The sequence below is a fragment of the Rhinolophus sinicus genome, linkage group LG14, assembly GCF_036562045.2.
Source record: "Rhinolophus sinicus isolate RSC01 linkage group LG14, ASM3656204v1, whole genome shotgun sequence".
NCBI lineage: Eukaryota > Metazoa > Chordata > Mammalia > Chiroptera > Rhinolophidae > Rhinolophus > Rhinolophus sinicus.
Genome location: NC_133763.1, coordinates 21,312,310 through 21,328,499, shown reverse-complemented (window position 1 = coordinate 21,328,499; position 16,190 = coordinate 21,312,310). Strand labels below are relative to the sequence as shown.

The 16,190-nt window shown below is 40.0% G+C and overlaps 1 protein-coding gene across 2 annotated transcripts in view; it reads left to right on the top strand.

The window, feature by feature from the left end:
- Window positions 1-15,884, top strand: part of LYN (LYN proto-oncogene, Src family tyrosine kinase) — a 115,565-nt gene extending 99,681 nt beyond the window's left edge. For both annotated transcript variants that reach the window (XM_019711060.2, XM_019711059.2), the window contains exons 11-13: window positions 605-758; window positions 3,996-4,127; window positions 12,309-15,884. In XM_019711060.2, the coding sequence (XP_019566619.2) occupies window positions 605-758; window positions 3,996-4,127; window positions 12,309-12,511 (489 nt within the window). In that variant the 3' untranslated portion in view covers window positions 12,512-15,884. The remainder of the gene's footprint in view (window positions 1-604; window positions 759-3,995; window positions 4,128-12,308) is intronic.
- Window positions 15,885-16,190: the final 306 nt, after the last annotated feature.

The window sequence follows — 16,190 nt, the reverse complement described above, 5'->3', positions numbered from 1 at the left end:
AAAACCCAATTTTCTAGTGAGCAATGAATAGTAGTTTCACCTCCCCATTTTACTGTTTTGTTTAAATCTTGAATTCTTTCCTGCCACCCTGCTCTGTTGTCGTAGTGAATCTGTCTGGTCATCCTGGAGGGACGTGCAGGGAGAACTTGGAGAACTGGTTCCGTGGGTTGTTGATTAACCTGGCGGTGAGGATGCTGCTGACCAAGGACATCTGGCTCTTGATACCCTAATAACTCACTTGTATTAGCATGTCTTCAGCTCATGTTTTCTCACTTGAAAAACTGAGTACCAATATCTGTATATCTACCTGCAAGAATTTAGTAGGATCTTAAAAAGATTCTCCACACTTTAGAAAATGTTGAGATGTGTAGCTGTTTAAAAGACCATGTTGAGACGTGATTACCATCATTGGCGATTTGGGAGCAATTATTTTAGAAAGGATTTAAAACGGTGATTGCAGTTTACACACTGTTTTTAAAACTGGGATGATCAGGATAATACACATGACAAGATTTCAAGAACTCATCAGTTTTTTGGTTTTCCTTGATGGCCCTCTATGATGGCTTACCATAAATCGAAAATGACAATAATTTTCTGTTTTCAGATCGCAGAAGGAATGGCGTACATCGAGAGGAAGAACTACATTCACCGAGACCTACGAGCAGCTAATGTCCTGGTCTCCGAGTCACTCATGTGCAAAATTGCAGATTTTGGCCTCGCTCGAATAATTGAAGATAACGAGTACACAGCAAGGGAAGGTGTGTTCCCCTAACGATCTTTAGGTGTTTCATTATTGTTTAGTTTTATTTTGTTTCTGTCTGTTTTTAACAAAGCAATTACAGTGGTCATCATTTAAAAAAGAACTCATTTGGTAAAATATTCAAAATGTACCATAGTTACTGTTTGTGGTTCTATTCTAATAATTGCTTTGAAAAATTACTCTCTTAATTAACTCCATATGATACTTTTATAATGTTTACAAATGCTATCATTTGTATTTCAATTAAGCAAAGCAAAACAAAAAGAGATTTGGCAAGGTCAAGATTCTTTGTTCATATTTTATGTTAAAGTTTTTCACCCAAACAGTGAAGTACATGTTCCTTAACTACGGTATAGAGAAAATACTTGTAACAATAATTTTATATTCTATATTCTGGCCTTTTAATTAAAACATGGAAATTATTACACACATAGATGTAAATATAGTGCTACAAAAATTACACTCCTTTATTTTCCCACATTCCATATTATAGATGTGAATCAAAAATGCACAGAGGCATAAATCTCCCAGTCCCTGGCACGTTGCTCTGCGGCTGGGCCACGTCTCGGGCTGTACTGGCCTTTCCTCCTGGAGACTTGTCCATGTTGCTTGTGATCTGAGAGGTCTGAAGGTCTCGTTCACAAAAACTGAGTGACTGTTTTTGCAGTGCTTTCTCTCTCCCAAAAGAGCCAAGCACTTTCTTGACATTCCTAAGAGTTGTTAAACAAGGATTATTTTCCTTTTAACTACATGTGTGTTATTCCTGGAAGATGTCCACAGGGCTCGCAGAGGTGACAAGCAGATTGAAAACAATCATTTTGATTTGGTTACCATCTCTTGCGTCCATCATTTTTAAGGTGGTTCTCCTCCTGCTTCAAGCTTATGTTCTCTTACATGGGTTATTACTTGTTCTTTGCCTTAATTGTCCTCAACAAAACGGCAGGTGCAAGAGAACAGTTTGAGGAAAAGGAGTTAAAAAAAAACACAGCAATAGCTAAAATGCCGTGAGCATTTGCAGCGGGGCAGGCACTATTTTAAGTGCTTTTTGTACATTATCTCATTTATCTTTAAAATAACCCTATGTGACAATTATTATTCCTACCTTATAGATGAAAAGGAGAGGTTTGGCAGCTTTGGAGGTCCCATAGTAAGTGGTAGAGCCAGGATTCAAACCCAGGAGACCTAGCATCAAAGTACATGAGCCTTACACCTGAAACTAATATTTAAAACAAATTTAAAAAAAATTTTTTAAGTACATTAACTAGAATTTATTCTACTAGTTTTGTTGCATTTGATAAGCCTCGAGTCTCACAAAAATACCGGTTTTGACACGATATAGGTGGCTTGGCGTAGAGAACTTGGGCTCTGGGATTAAACAGTAAGCAGCTCAGGGCAACAGTAATGCTATTTACCTTTCATTGGTATTTACACTGTGCTGAGCATGCAGAGAAACCCACTTAACCCTGAAAACAACCTGGGAGAGGTTCTGTTATTTCCTCATTTTACAGATGAAGGTGCCCAGAAGGCACAAAGACAGTAAGTGACTTGCCAGGGTCACACCCAGCTGGAATCAGCAGAACCTGGATTCAAACCCCAACCGGGCTATGCTGACAGGGGGAGGGGGGGAGCCCCCAACTAGGGCCCTGCCCTGCCCCTGTCGCTGTTGCCTCTCTGGCTGGGGGACAGGAGGTTTAATGCCAGAATGTGTGACAGTAAGTGCCCCTCCAGTCACCCCCCCACACACACATACCCCCAATAGCGGCTCCACCAGGCTTTCTGCTGTTCTTATTGTTCTTATTTGGATTCCCAATTTTGATCTGACATTCCAAAAAATTCTAAAACAAAGACATAATGAAGGCAAATATGTTTTAAAGATTTTTAAGTGGTTGGTGGAAACCCCTAGCCTTTCCAGGCTGTAGGAGTGACAGTCTGTGCCTGAGTCCCTGCTTTCCTCAAAGTGACCCTGGGGTTCCTCGGGCCAGGTTTGCCTCTCGTGTGACCCAGTGGTTAGGTGTTTCTTAGTCACACCAGCTCCTCATAAGAAACCTAGTATCATCACCAGATCATTCTGGGCAGATAGATCAACAACCTACCCAATTCCTAAACGTGTAGTAATGTTTGGTCCTATCAAATGAAAGCATGAGACGTTGAAGTTTGGAGTAGCAGCTGAAGTTCCTATTGGTATGGGCTTAAAGAGATTTATCCACAAGAATGTACACATCAAGAGGTATTTATATTCCATAGGAACATAGTATGGGTTCACTAGAGAAAATCTTAGCCCTAAAGATATATACAGAGGGTGCCAAAAAAATGTACACACAACTTAAGAAAGGAAAACTGTTAAAATTTTAATACTTGGCGGCCGGTTGGTTTGGTGGTTAGAGCACAGTGCTCATAACACCAAGGTTACCACTGCGATTCCCACATGGGCTAGTGAGAAACAATAGCTTGAACTTGGAGCTGAGCCACTGGTGGGCGGCCAGTTAGCTCAGTGGTTAGAGCACAGTGCTTATAACACCAGAGTTGCCTGTTTGATCCCCACATGGGCCAGTGAGCTGCACCCTCCACAACTAGATTGAAAACAACCACTTGAATTGGAGCTGAGCTGCGCCGCCCACAACTAGATTGAAAACGACTTGACATGGAGCTAATGGGTCCTGGAAAAACACACTGTTCACCCGATATTCCCCAATAAAATTTTGTTTTAAAAATTGTAATACTCAATACATACCGATAAGAAAAGATAAATACAGGTCATGTTTGACTTGTGCAATTACAAGAGGTGCTCAAAGTGGCTACCATCAACATCCAGACACTTCTGATTACGGTCGAACTACTGCTTGAGCAACATTGACCAAAGTATCTATTTGTATACATTTCTTTGGCACCACCTGTATATATTTATATACTTTAGAGGCTGGTGTTAAGAAATGAACAAGAATAAATGCCTTTATATCCTGTGTCATGTGCTTAAAGTGGGCTAGTTAAGATATATAGTAGAAGACACAAAAAACTTTGCTTCTTAACAGGGGGCAATGCCCAAAAGGGAAACAGGAGGGAAGCAGGCATTTTAAGTATAACATTTTGTACCATCTCTATTTTGTACTATGTGTGTATGTTACCTATTCGAAATTAACATTTTCTCAAAAATAAGGGAACTGTGAGGGTCACCTGCCCATGACTTTTTTGTTTCAGCTCAGAGGTCAAAATAAGACTCCTGTGTCTTCTTCCTTAGGTGCTAAATTCCCCATTAAGTGGACAGCTCCAGAAGCAATCAACTTTGGATGTTTCACTATTAAGTCTGATGTGTGGTCCTTCGGAATTCTCCTGTATGAAATCGTCACCTATGGGAAAATTCCCTACCCAGGTATCCTTTACTTACCTATTTCCATTCAAATGGTATATATGAGAAAAAAGCCAAAGACATGAGGCATTAAAAAACAAACAAACAAAACTTATCCAAAAGCTACGAGTAATAAGCCCTTTGTGCTAGAACTTGATTTTGACTATCTTTAGTAGAAAGTGTTCTAAAATATACTTAGACACTTTCTGCCTTCTTATTTGATTGTGTGCATATTCGTTTTCTTCACTAATTAATTACACTTCTTACTTCATGCCTAGAAGGTGCCTGGCAGCGTGTTGCAGATCTGAGGGTGGATTAGAGGGTTAGACACAGGTGTTGCTGCTAAGCCATGAACTTGAGGACACACTCATACAAATGGAGATTTACAATGCTTTTTGGTTTGTTCTGAAACAGAGGCTTGTATAAAGTATTTTAGAGTGTCTGCTTCTTCAAGAAGTAACCACCTCTGTTTATCAGTGAAAGATCGCTTACTGGGTGTGAGAACAGCGTTCAGTATTTCCAGATTCCAACCCCGGAAGCTCTTGGAGCCAGATCCTGTCAGTCCTCCCTTTTTCCACGGTCTATGCTGGAATGTGCAGGAGAGGGATTTCCCCAAAGCCTTCACATTCTTATTAATGTTTGCCTTTTAACAACATTGATTGATAAGGTGAACTTAAAATTACATCTTTAATGCTTAAATCATTCCCTCATTCAAAAAATATCTGAGAATGCAAGGTACTCTGAAGGTGCCCGGATGCAGCAGTCACAGCTCCTGCCCTTGAGAGCTAATATTCTGGTAGGGAGAGACTGATGGCAAATAGACGACAGTCTGTCAGATAAAGTACACTATGGAGAGTGCGTGAAGTGGTTTAGGGATTAGCAGGGTCGGGGTGGGGGGGAGGGCTGCTGGTTGTATACAGTGAGGGACTCTGTGATGTGACATGAGCAAGGGAGCCGTGGGGTTGTCTGGGGGCTGAGTGTCCCACAGGGGAAACAGCCAGTGCATGGGACCCCAAACAGGAGCAAGAGGCCACGTGGTTTGGGCTTCAGTGAGAACTGGCTGAATGAATGACACTCCTAGGCCATTTAATCGTTAGATCAGCTCCATGCTATGGATGAGAAAGTGGGTGGTGAGAGAGGTAGAGGCAGCCTTGGAGTTGGGGTGGAGTGGATGGTAGGGCCCTAGAGGCCACGGGAGAGCTTTGCATTTTACTCTGCGTGAGATGGAAGCCATGGGAGGCTTTTGGGCAAAGTGCTGATGTGGTCTTCCTGCTGATCACCCTCACTGCCATTTGGGGGTGAACCACAGAGCTGGGAGTGAGGGGCCAGCTGGGAGCGGGGAGCCTTCAGGTGGTGCCTGTACAGTGGGCTGACTCTCCCATGAAATCCCCTTTGTGCCGACATTTCACATTCTGACTGCCACTCTGCTCTAGACTCTGAGTTAATGAATAACACTACTGTAAAGTAGGGAAAAAATTTCTAGATCAGCCCTGATGTCTGACATTATATATCTATATCAATAATCTGCATCTATATCTATCTCTGGAGAAAGATTATGTACTTAGATTGTACATATAATCTGATACCTGATCAAATAAACATATCACCTCATGAAATGATGTTGTGTGATATACATGACATGTTCCACTGTGACAGACAGACAAGCCTCTGAGGCTCAGAAAAGGAGACTCTTGTTCAGAACTATGTCACTAGCTCCTGACAGAGCTGCTTCTGAACCCTGTGCCCAGGTGCCTCCCAGGATCTTTTACTCTTGCCCACTGTACTCAAAGCCCAAATATCTGAAAATATTTGGGGTGAAAATCATAAAAAATATAAAAGAACCAGTACAAAAATGATGAGAATCACACACACACACACACACACACACACACACACACACAAAACAATGGGACCAACCAGAAAGCATTGACTGGTCTATTCCCCAGTTAGCTTGTCCTTTGTAAGGACTCAGGATGTGACATACCTTTGGGAGTTCTGGATTGAAGAGGTTTTCCAGTCACAAGAGTTGTGTGTTATGAGGGCCTCTAGCATTAAGAAATATGAACAGATCAAACAATCCTGTTTACTAAAATCTCAGAAAACTCGATTCAGAGATAGCATAGAAATTGGTGAACACTGCCAAAATATGCCATTTCCATCACTGTTATAAAAGTGCTCATGGGAGAGACCCCACTGACCACTGCGTTATCTGAGAATATTTTCTTTACCTGGAAAAGGGCTGGGCATGTTAAATTGTTTTTTTTTTTTTTTTTAATGGTTTAGAAGTTATATGCCTAGCTTTGCAAAATAGAAAGGGAATAAAATAAAGGAGGGGAAAAAAAGAAATAAGAAAGCCCCATATAAAGTGGACACTTATTTTTATAGGAAAAAGAAACTAAAAAGTGTAATACCGTATATCAAAACGTTACTATCCTTGGGCAATGAGATCATAGATTATATTAATTTTCTTCTTCATAAATTTCTGAAGTTTCTAATTTTTTACAATTATGTTTTCATTAAATATTTTAATATATGTCTAACTAATATATGCACATGAAAAAATCAAGAAATGCAAAAAGGCTTCTGATGAAAAATTGCCTCTCTACCCTCATGCTTGCTGATGCTCCTCAAAGACATCGGTGCTATGTGCTGCCCATAGATCTAATTATGATACTCATACTATTATTTCTTAAGTAAAGTTTTCCCCCTGATTTTACTTATTATTAAATAAGAATATGGTCATGTGTTTCTAAATTCAAGAGATACAAAGTGGTATATGGTAAAAGATGTGCCTTTCACCCCTATTCTCCAGCTGCCATAGAACAATCTTCTGGGAATATGGGAATAAATTATACAATTTTGTCAATAAAAAGTACTTATTAAGAATCTAATAGTCTCTATGTGTATGGGAGTATAGTATAGGAGTGTCATTTTCCTTTTGCAGTCCTACTCATTGGAATAGATACTTTGAGCAGACACTTCTAATACCATGAACTTCTGTGCACATCAGAATATAATTCAGGAAAATACTTTTTTGTAGCATGCTTTCTAGAAAAAGCCTTTGTACTTATTAATTATACTTCAGGCAAATCTCAAAAATCATTGGTCTTCAATTACTGTTGGTCCATTTCAACAAATTTTTGTTGCATTTTAACATTTTTTAGCCCCCATAGACTCAAATTATTTTCTTCAAGTATTTTCTTGTTCTCCTTGTTGAGTGAGCACTGAATAAGTAAAGGTAGTTTATCCCTGTTGTTGCTGTGCATGGCTTTGGAGTTTGTCCTCATTACAATTTGAGACATCGAAGTTAGTATTCTGCTTCTAATTTCTATTTGGAAGACAGAATACATTCCCAAATAGGACTTTTTCTTGAGAGACTCATAACCTAAATAAAATTAAGTAGCTCGATAAGTACACTTTATCAACTTTGCTTATGTTATGAATGCTAAAACAGAAAACACTTTCGCCTAGCATTGTAAACAAATCCTTCCACTGAGTCCACCTTCTGAAGTGGCTAGGCCAAAGGCTGATGGCTTCTGAATCCGTCCTCTGTCTAGGATCTCATTTCCTCGTGGAAGAACTCAAGATCTTGCTTTATTCCTGAAATTTCATGCCAGTGTACTTCGTGTGGTGCTTTCATCATTTTTATGTTGTGTTGGGTACTTGTTTTGTCTTTTCTATTTGGAAACTTATAGTCATAAATTCTGGGAAATTTTCATACTAGATTGCCTCTTCGAAAATTTCCTCCTCTCCATTTTCTGTTCTCTTTCTGAGTCACTTGCTGGTAAGACGGCAGACCTCCTGGAGTGATTGTCTGAGTTTCGTGTCTACTCTTCTGTCTCTGTCATTCTGTCCTTCTGTACTGCCCTTAGGCTTACCTTGCGCCTGTGGACCACCACACTTACTTGTCAGCACCCTCACAGGTCCGCAGTATCTTTAGGCTTGTTCCCTGGGACCATTCAGCTCCTTCAGAAGAGAATCTTCCAGGCCTTGCCTGTGGGGTACAAGCCTGGCTGTCAGCATTCTGGAAGCTCACTGGGGAGGGTGCATCGGTGTCTTTTCTTTTTTGGTATATTATTATTGTGATAAAATATACGTAGAATAAAATTTACCATCTTAGCCACTTTTAAGTGTATGGTTCAGTGGCATTGAGCACATTCGCAGTGTTGTGCAGCCATCACCACCATCCATCTCCATAACTTTTTCATCTTCCCAAACTGAAACTCTGTACCCATTAAACAATAACTCCCAATTCACCCAACCCCCAGCCCCTGGTAACTTCTGTTTTACTTTCTGTCCCTGTGAATTTGACTACTTTAGATACCTCCCATAAGTGGAATCTTACCTTCCATATTTGTCCTTTTGTGTCTGGCTTATTTCACTCAGCATAATGTCTCCAGGGTTCACCCATGTTGTGACACATGTCAGAAGTGTATCACTTTTTCATGTTTAGCCTTTCTTCTCACTCCCCATATTCCCGTCTTCCATCCCACACTTTACCCCACCTCCACTGGGCCTGGCGTTCCTGAACGTAGAGCTTCTCTCCTTCAGTTTCTACAGCGTTAACCTGGGGCACCTGCCAGGCAGGCTCTAGGTACAGTCCTGGCTGCAGCCACCGACCTCACCCCTTCCTTTGCATGTGTGGTAACTCTATGTGGAACCTCCCCAGGTGGAATTGGTGGGATGAAACATCTTGCCTGTCCCTTTCTTGCAGGCACTGTGGTTTCACGTTCCTCCTCTTGGCTCAGACCACTTCTGCCTCTGGCTGACAGGTGTCGCATGGTTTCATCAAAGATAGAGTTTAAGTTTCTGTTTCTTGTTCTGTTTTTGTTTGGGGATGCATTAGAGGAAAAAAGGAGATGGGGCAAAAAGTCCTTACTTCACTATCTTAAAAGCACAACTGTAGTAATCTTATTATATGAATTTTCTGAAGGAATTAGAGGGGATCTTTGTGGTTGGGGTTTTGTTTTGCTTTGCTCTTACAAAGAGAAAGGAGGTTTGAAAATGACAAAGTTTTTCTGAAGCATTATGACTTTTCTAGCTGTGTCTTACCACATATATGTAACATCTTAGTGCTATATGTGAATCGGAACCAGGAAACTCATCCTGCAGCAAATGCTCATCTTGGTCACAAGTAGTGCTCAGAAAAAACAAATTTGCCCTTTTGAAAGTATTATTGGGTGGGAGACTGTGGTCCCATGGTAGCTGGTACTTCTTCTCTCACACACACATCGAGGGCCCTTTGGTCTTTAAAAAGACTGTCATGGTTCCTGGAGCTACTGGGCTCCCATCTCTTGTCAAGAACCCCCCTATTCCTTTCTAATCTCTGCTGTACTTCATTTTTCTCCTTTCTCTGCTCCTTCACCAAATTTTAGTCTCTGCTAATTCCTACCCACACCAGATCTCACTTCCTGCTCACCCACCTCCTTCTCCTGGGGGCATCATCCCCACTGTGCTAAAGTGTGCCTCTTGAGGACAAGTCTGTCGTAATCCCCTTTGTATGTCTCAGAGCTTAGTGCTACCTAATGACCCATAGTAAGTATTCAAACAATGCTTGTTGAGAGAATGAAGGATGGAATATTAAAGTGCTTACCTTGTAAGATCACCAGCCAATGGGTGTTTGCTGTCTTTAACCTAACAACAGACCAATTACCAAATATCAGGTTTAATCTTAGGGTCTGGTTGGGGTCTCTTTCCCACTTTCTTTCTTTCTTCCGTAAGATTTGTCATTTAGTGGCCTTACTTTGTTCATTGGTTTACTGGTACATTAAACGATAGACTTCAGAGTTCCTTCTTTTTATTCCTCTTATCGAATAAAATTCCCCAAGCAGGGTGGAGCATGCGGCCTTTATCTGGATCATTGAGAGTGTTCTTCAGCATTAGGAGAACATGAAAGAACAAGGAAGAAAAGTCTGCAATAGAGCCAGGGGACCTTGGAAAGATTTGTCTTCTGTGGGAACATTCTGACTTTTTATGCAATTGGGGGTTCCCCAGGAAGGAAGTAAAAAAGATATTCCTAACAAAGTTTGCCAATCCAGCTGCTGTTTTTATGGTCCTGGATATTAGTCCTCTCACCAGGATCCCAGACAGTCACACAACCCTTGTATAGAAGGATACGCAGAGATTTCTTCTGAAATTTATCCAAGTGAGCTTGGCTAGTTCCAAGAGCCAGGGCAATGCCAAAGCCACAAAATTTACAGAGACCAGAACCCCAAATAAAGAAAGTGATGCAAATGAGCGCCTTGGCCTCAGGCCATGAGAATCAAATGAAATCTTCCAGTTAGAACACTCCAGTTACACAAATATTTGAAGATGCCATTTCAGAAATAGACTTGAGCAAAATTAATTTACCATGTAAACAACTTTCAAGAGATCTTAACAGTTACAAAGTTGGCTCAGATCTTTCGATTTCAAAACCAAGGGCACTTCCAAGACAGAAACAATCATGTCTTCTTTCAGGAGTTTAAATCTAGGCAGGGCCCTTTAGTTACTGTGTCCTTAGAAGAAGAAAGATTAGTTAAGGGCAGAGTTCAGAGGTCACTGATCATGACCCATGGTAAGAAATATACAGAAACCCACTCCAAATATAAAGCAAAAGTTTCACAAAACCACACTTACTTTTACTATGTACATTCTGATTTTTTTTTTATTGTTACAACTTTTTAAAATACTGGTAGTTCCCTAAAAAATGAATTTGTTGATCTCAAATGGGTGGTGGCGTGTAATTTGAAAAACACTGCTTAGAAAATAAATTCGAAAGAAGGTTCTGTTCCAAATCTAGTAAAAGATATTTTTCCTAGAGCTTCTGCTACCTTTCAGAATCTTTCCGTTGAACACTAGTGGTAAAATCTATGGCTATGGAAAGGAAATAGGTTGTGATGAATGGAGCTCCTCATATGCCAAATAGGGTACAAATTCTACATGAAAATATTCTGCATGAAATATAGTTCCTCTGTAAAGGAGTCCATATCTCAGCAGAAAAATGTATACGCAAAATAGGCAAAACATACAGATGTGGAGGTGCTGCTAAAATCCTACATGGGCACATTTCTCTATCCCATTTTACTTATGGAAGAATATGTTATTCAAATGATCGGTTTTTTCCCCTTAAAGCTATTTCAGTAACAAAGGTCAAAGTTCATCTTCTAAGCTACCCTGAGACATTTGACCATATTAAAAGCTATGGTCCATTTTCAATCCTCTCACATTGCTCAGTAAGAATTGTGAAAACCCTAGTTCCCTTACAGAGTGTTGAGAAAACGCACATTCCAGAAGCAGTGTGAGCTTTGACTCTGGTCTGTGCTGAACACTGGGACAATTTAGTGATATAATCAGTTGATCTAGTTGATTTAAGGATCCTGAGTTCTTTAAATAAACTTACAATAACAAGCTGATATTTTAAAAAATATTGGTATGAGATAAATAAATGTATGTGCAAATGATTTTTTGGTAGATGTATTACAAGTAGAAGCTGAAAAAAATACTATAAAAGAAATTGAGATTAAGGGTTAGGACTGGGCTTGAGTAGTTCATTCAAAAGGTCAGTCAAGTCCAATATCCTTTTGTTATGAAAGAGAACTTCCTTTGTCTTCTACTTACCACATTTGCCTGTTTACCCTTTGGCAAACTAAATTTTGTCTTGATCCCCTTCATATTAAAATTTATATTATTTAGTTGTTTACAGAAATTTCCTTTGCCTTCATATCAGTTTTCTAGGGCTGCCATAACAAAATGCCACAGACTGAGTGGCTCAAACAACGGAAATTTATTTTCTCGATTTTGGAGGCCAAGAGTCTGAGATCAGGGTGTTGGCAGATTTGGTTTCTTCTGAGGCTTCTCCTTGGCTTATAGATGGCCATCTTCTCACTGTGTCCTCACACAGCCTTTCCTCTGCACATGGGTCTCCGGTGTCTCTGTGTCTTCATGTCGTCTTATAAGGACACTGTCATACTGGGTTGGGCCCACCGTATAGGCCTTATTTTAACTTGATGACCTCTTGAAAGGCTTTATCTCTAAATACAGTCAATGTTCTGAGGGCCTGGAGGCTAGGATCTCAACACATGAATTTGTGGGGGACAGGATTCAGACCATAGCAACCTTTAGAACTTGCTTCAGTAGTAATGCAGGATGTGGATAGCAAAAAGATCACTGCAATGCTTTTCAGCCAGGGTTCTAAATGGTACGGGGTTTTTTTTGTTGTTTTAGGGAGAACTAACGCCGATGTGATGACCGCGCTGTCACAGGGCTACAGGATGCCCCGCATGGAGAACTGCCCAGATGAGCTCTATGACATCATGAAAATGTGCTGGAAAGAAAAGGCAGAAGAGAGGCCAACGTTTGATTATTTGCAGAGTGTCCTGGATGATTTCTACACTGCCACGGAAGGCCAGTACCAGCAGCAGCCTTAGAGCACAAGAAGACTCGTAGCCATTTGCAGGGACTGCTGCCTCATTAAAAAAGAAGCAATAACAATCATTGGTCGCAGTAGTTTTCATGTGCTAAGACCATCTGCAGTCCCTGCTTCCCGAAATGAGGCTAAATTACTCAGGAAGAAACACTCTACATCGAAAAGTATCTCTTCTCATAGGCTGAGGCCCACAGCTCTGCCACTTGGCCTGCTCCCAGCTGGCCATCTTGCTTTCTAGACCAACATCTGAATACAGCCCTCTGAGAAGGAAACACCTTTTCTGTCCAAAATGCACCCACTTTGGCCTCTTGTTTACAATTGGATGTGTGACTCAAAGGTTCAGAGGCCATTTTTATAATTACCAAACAGTAGCAGAACTAAACTCATTTATAAAAGTAAAATAACCAGAAGCCTATTGCGGCACTTCTTTGTATTTTCTCTGTGCTTTGGCTTATTTGTTTAAAAATTACTAATCCAACCTGTTAGATTTTGCAGGTGAAGTCAGAAACTTAAAAATGTCTTTCTCATATTTCAGTAATCACCCCTCCCCCTAAAATCTGAGACTGTTAAACATTTTCCTTCCATGGAGACTGCTCAGAACCCTGAGACATAAAGCAGCCACGCTTTTTTGGTCTCTTCCTTGTAGAAGTGTCACTTGTGAGTCATGCAAAGCTGCTGTGTTCAGCGGCGTGAACCCACTGACGCCGAGCCTTGCCCAGACCTCCCAGGAAAGGGAGCCTCAGAAACCACTCCACCTTAAAAAGGACAATTTTTAAACTGTCCAGCGTTTCAGTTCCACAATTTCTTATATATAGACTTTTGTTGACAATGTAGTTTGGAAGAAAGATAAGATTCTAATTTCTGCAGAACCTCATAGGACCTTATAAAACATAAGCATTTTCTTCATTGCTTCAAATGACTTGAATGTTATTTTAATGATCAAATATTAATTTTAGTTGTACTCAAAGTAACACCATATTTGGGAGCTTTTTTGTAATTCAGCAATCTTTTCTAAGTGGTGTAAGATGTATGTGAGACTATTTATACAGGATATGAAGGAAAATAAGTGACTGAGGAGGTTCTAATGAGCCACTGGGACACAGGAGGTTTGGCTTGCTAAACTTTTCTACTGTAAACTTTGAATGGAAAATGCTATGTCACATCATCTTTCACTTATGCTGTCATGTATATACCTAATATTTCTATTTTTTTGATTTTATTTTAATACATCTAGCCCAATAACATCTCAAGCTTCTCACTGTGTTTAACATTTCCAACTATCGTCAACATAAAAATGAGTTCCAGTTGGGAAAATGAAAGGTGATTCCATATAATTACATGATTTAAAAGATTTGTACAAATTCTACCTCCTTCAACTGGCATTTTCAGATTGGAGAACTGAGGAATTCATAGCCTGGATGCCTGAACATCCCTCATGGGGGTCAAATAAGATTTGTTTTCAAATAGGCTTAGCACGCGCCACTAAAATTTCATTTTGTATGTGTTGGCTAGTCATTGGGTGCCTAGTGGAAGGGATAAAATATTCTGCTTTTCCCTAAATTTTATCTTCTTTTCCTGTGATTAAAAAAAAAAAGTCCCTTTAAAAATATTCTAAAATTCTCAGTTTGCAAGTGCCATGTTCACAAAGATAGAATACTATCATCATTTAATGTCTCTACAGCTAGTCACTGATTCACAGTGGTAAGTTTTCTATGTACACCCACCTGTTCATGTTTTTTTTTTTTCAGAATCACACATATGATCCAACATGTTACATAAAGAGAAGGTGTAAAAGAATCCCCAGAGGAAAAAAAAGTCTCTAGAAAATTACTAAATTTGTCTTCACCTTGTTTTTCTTCTCTCAAGTCTGCTTCCTTTTGCCATTTTTCATTCTGCATTCCCTCTCAGTCAAGTATGTGGTCCTTTCCTCCACGTGTCTCCATCAGATCAGGCCACATCACTTACTTTCTGCATGTGCTCCAGCCACATAGTACTCAGGGGACAGCAAGCACAGTCTCCTCCCTGGGCCGTAGGATTCCAGCCTTCTCATGGCAAAATGAGGGGCTGAGGAGATTTTTGTATAATCTTGGGGTCTCCAGTGATGTGCAGAATGGCTTAGATCACCACATCCCAGGTCATTATTGAGAACTTGAAAATTGAATGGCTACTCCCTGAGATCTGACTCCACTGCTCTGCAGTGAAGGATGAATGTCACTGTACTTGAAAAGCTTCCCTGGTGAATATAATGTATTCTTAGGCCACTCCTCTGCTTTGACCCCTTTCGCAAAGTTATCTTCTCAAAACAATGCCAGCCTTCTCTTTCCTCAGATGATTTGGTTTCCCAAGGGAGGGGTAGAGGAGGAAAAAGGAGAAAACGTTTTTTCCTTTCTGATGAACAAGAAGCTCACTGAACCTAAAGTGAAACTCATAGACTTGACACTGGTGTTTTCAGTAGAAGGGGACACTTGGTGCCTCTGTAGCCTCTCCAAGCATGCTTATCCTCTATTCTATTCTATTCTATTCTATTCTATTCTATTCTATTCTATTCTATTCTATTCTATTCTATTCTATTCTGCCAGAATCCCACTGAAAAGCATGCTTCCCAGGCTTTCTTTTAGGGGAGGTACTACATCCCAGAAGCTTTGACCTCTGTCCAAGAATTTATAAGAGGTCAATAGAACGAGGGACCATGTTTATTTACTTACACAGCAGGATAGGTCAAGGGCACTGAGATGTAAGTATAAACTCATTTCCAATTTTGCCTGTGGTAATAGCTTTCCCTTTATCTTCCCCTTTTCTCCAACAAACTACATGGGGCAGTAGCTGCTAAAAGGTACTCAGTACTGAAACACCAGCACCTGCTAAGTTCAACTGAATTAAAACAAATGTTCATCCTGTAGCTCATCCCTTCAGCCATTATGATTTACCTGCCACATTCCACCACCAGGCGGTTTCTTGTATTCTCAGCCAAAGGCACTGTCAGATGAGATCACCCCACCCACTTTTCCCCTGATTAACGTAATTTTCTACTTCTGCCTGGTTGAATGGAGACTCCAGTTCACTGTCTCCTACCTTTAGACTACCTGAGGTTATTAGATTAAGTGAAGACTAGTGTTGCCATTCTTCCTGATGGAAATAGTGATTGTAAATACACAAAGATACTCACACACCCACCATTTTCTCAGTGCTCTCTTTTGTGCTTTGGCACATTATAAAAATTACCTCTAATTTACATAACAAGTCTTAAAGGTATGGTTGGTACTACCAGTATTTCACAACTGAGAAATCAGGTGCATTTAAGGCCACAGAGGGAATAGATGAGCTATTTTTCATGTTACTTCTGTGTGAAATAAAGCAAATGAAATATCTTTTAATGGAATCTCTCTGACTTCTTAGTTGGGTATGCTAAGTGGGCAAAGGAATTACTTACAAAATGCTCTACTGGAGTCCACACAGATGTGAGGGGAAATTTCTTCTAGGTAATTTTATTTTTAGAATAAAAGTCATGCAAGAATTCAACTCACCACTCACATTTTAAAAAAACACAAGTTACACATACTACACTTTTGAATAAAATGCTTTGATAACATTTATGCTCCATTTCATAACATGAAGATGTATTAAACTGATAAAATTTTATCCCAAAAAGTTCTAATCTGATAGATGTGTAAAAGAAAAGC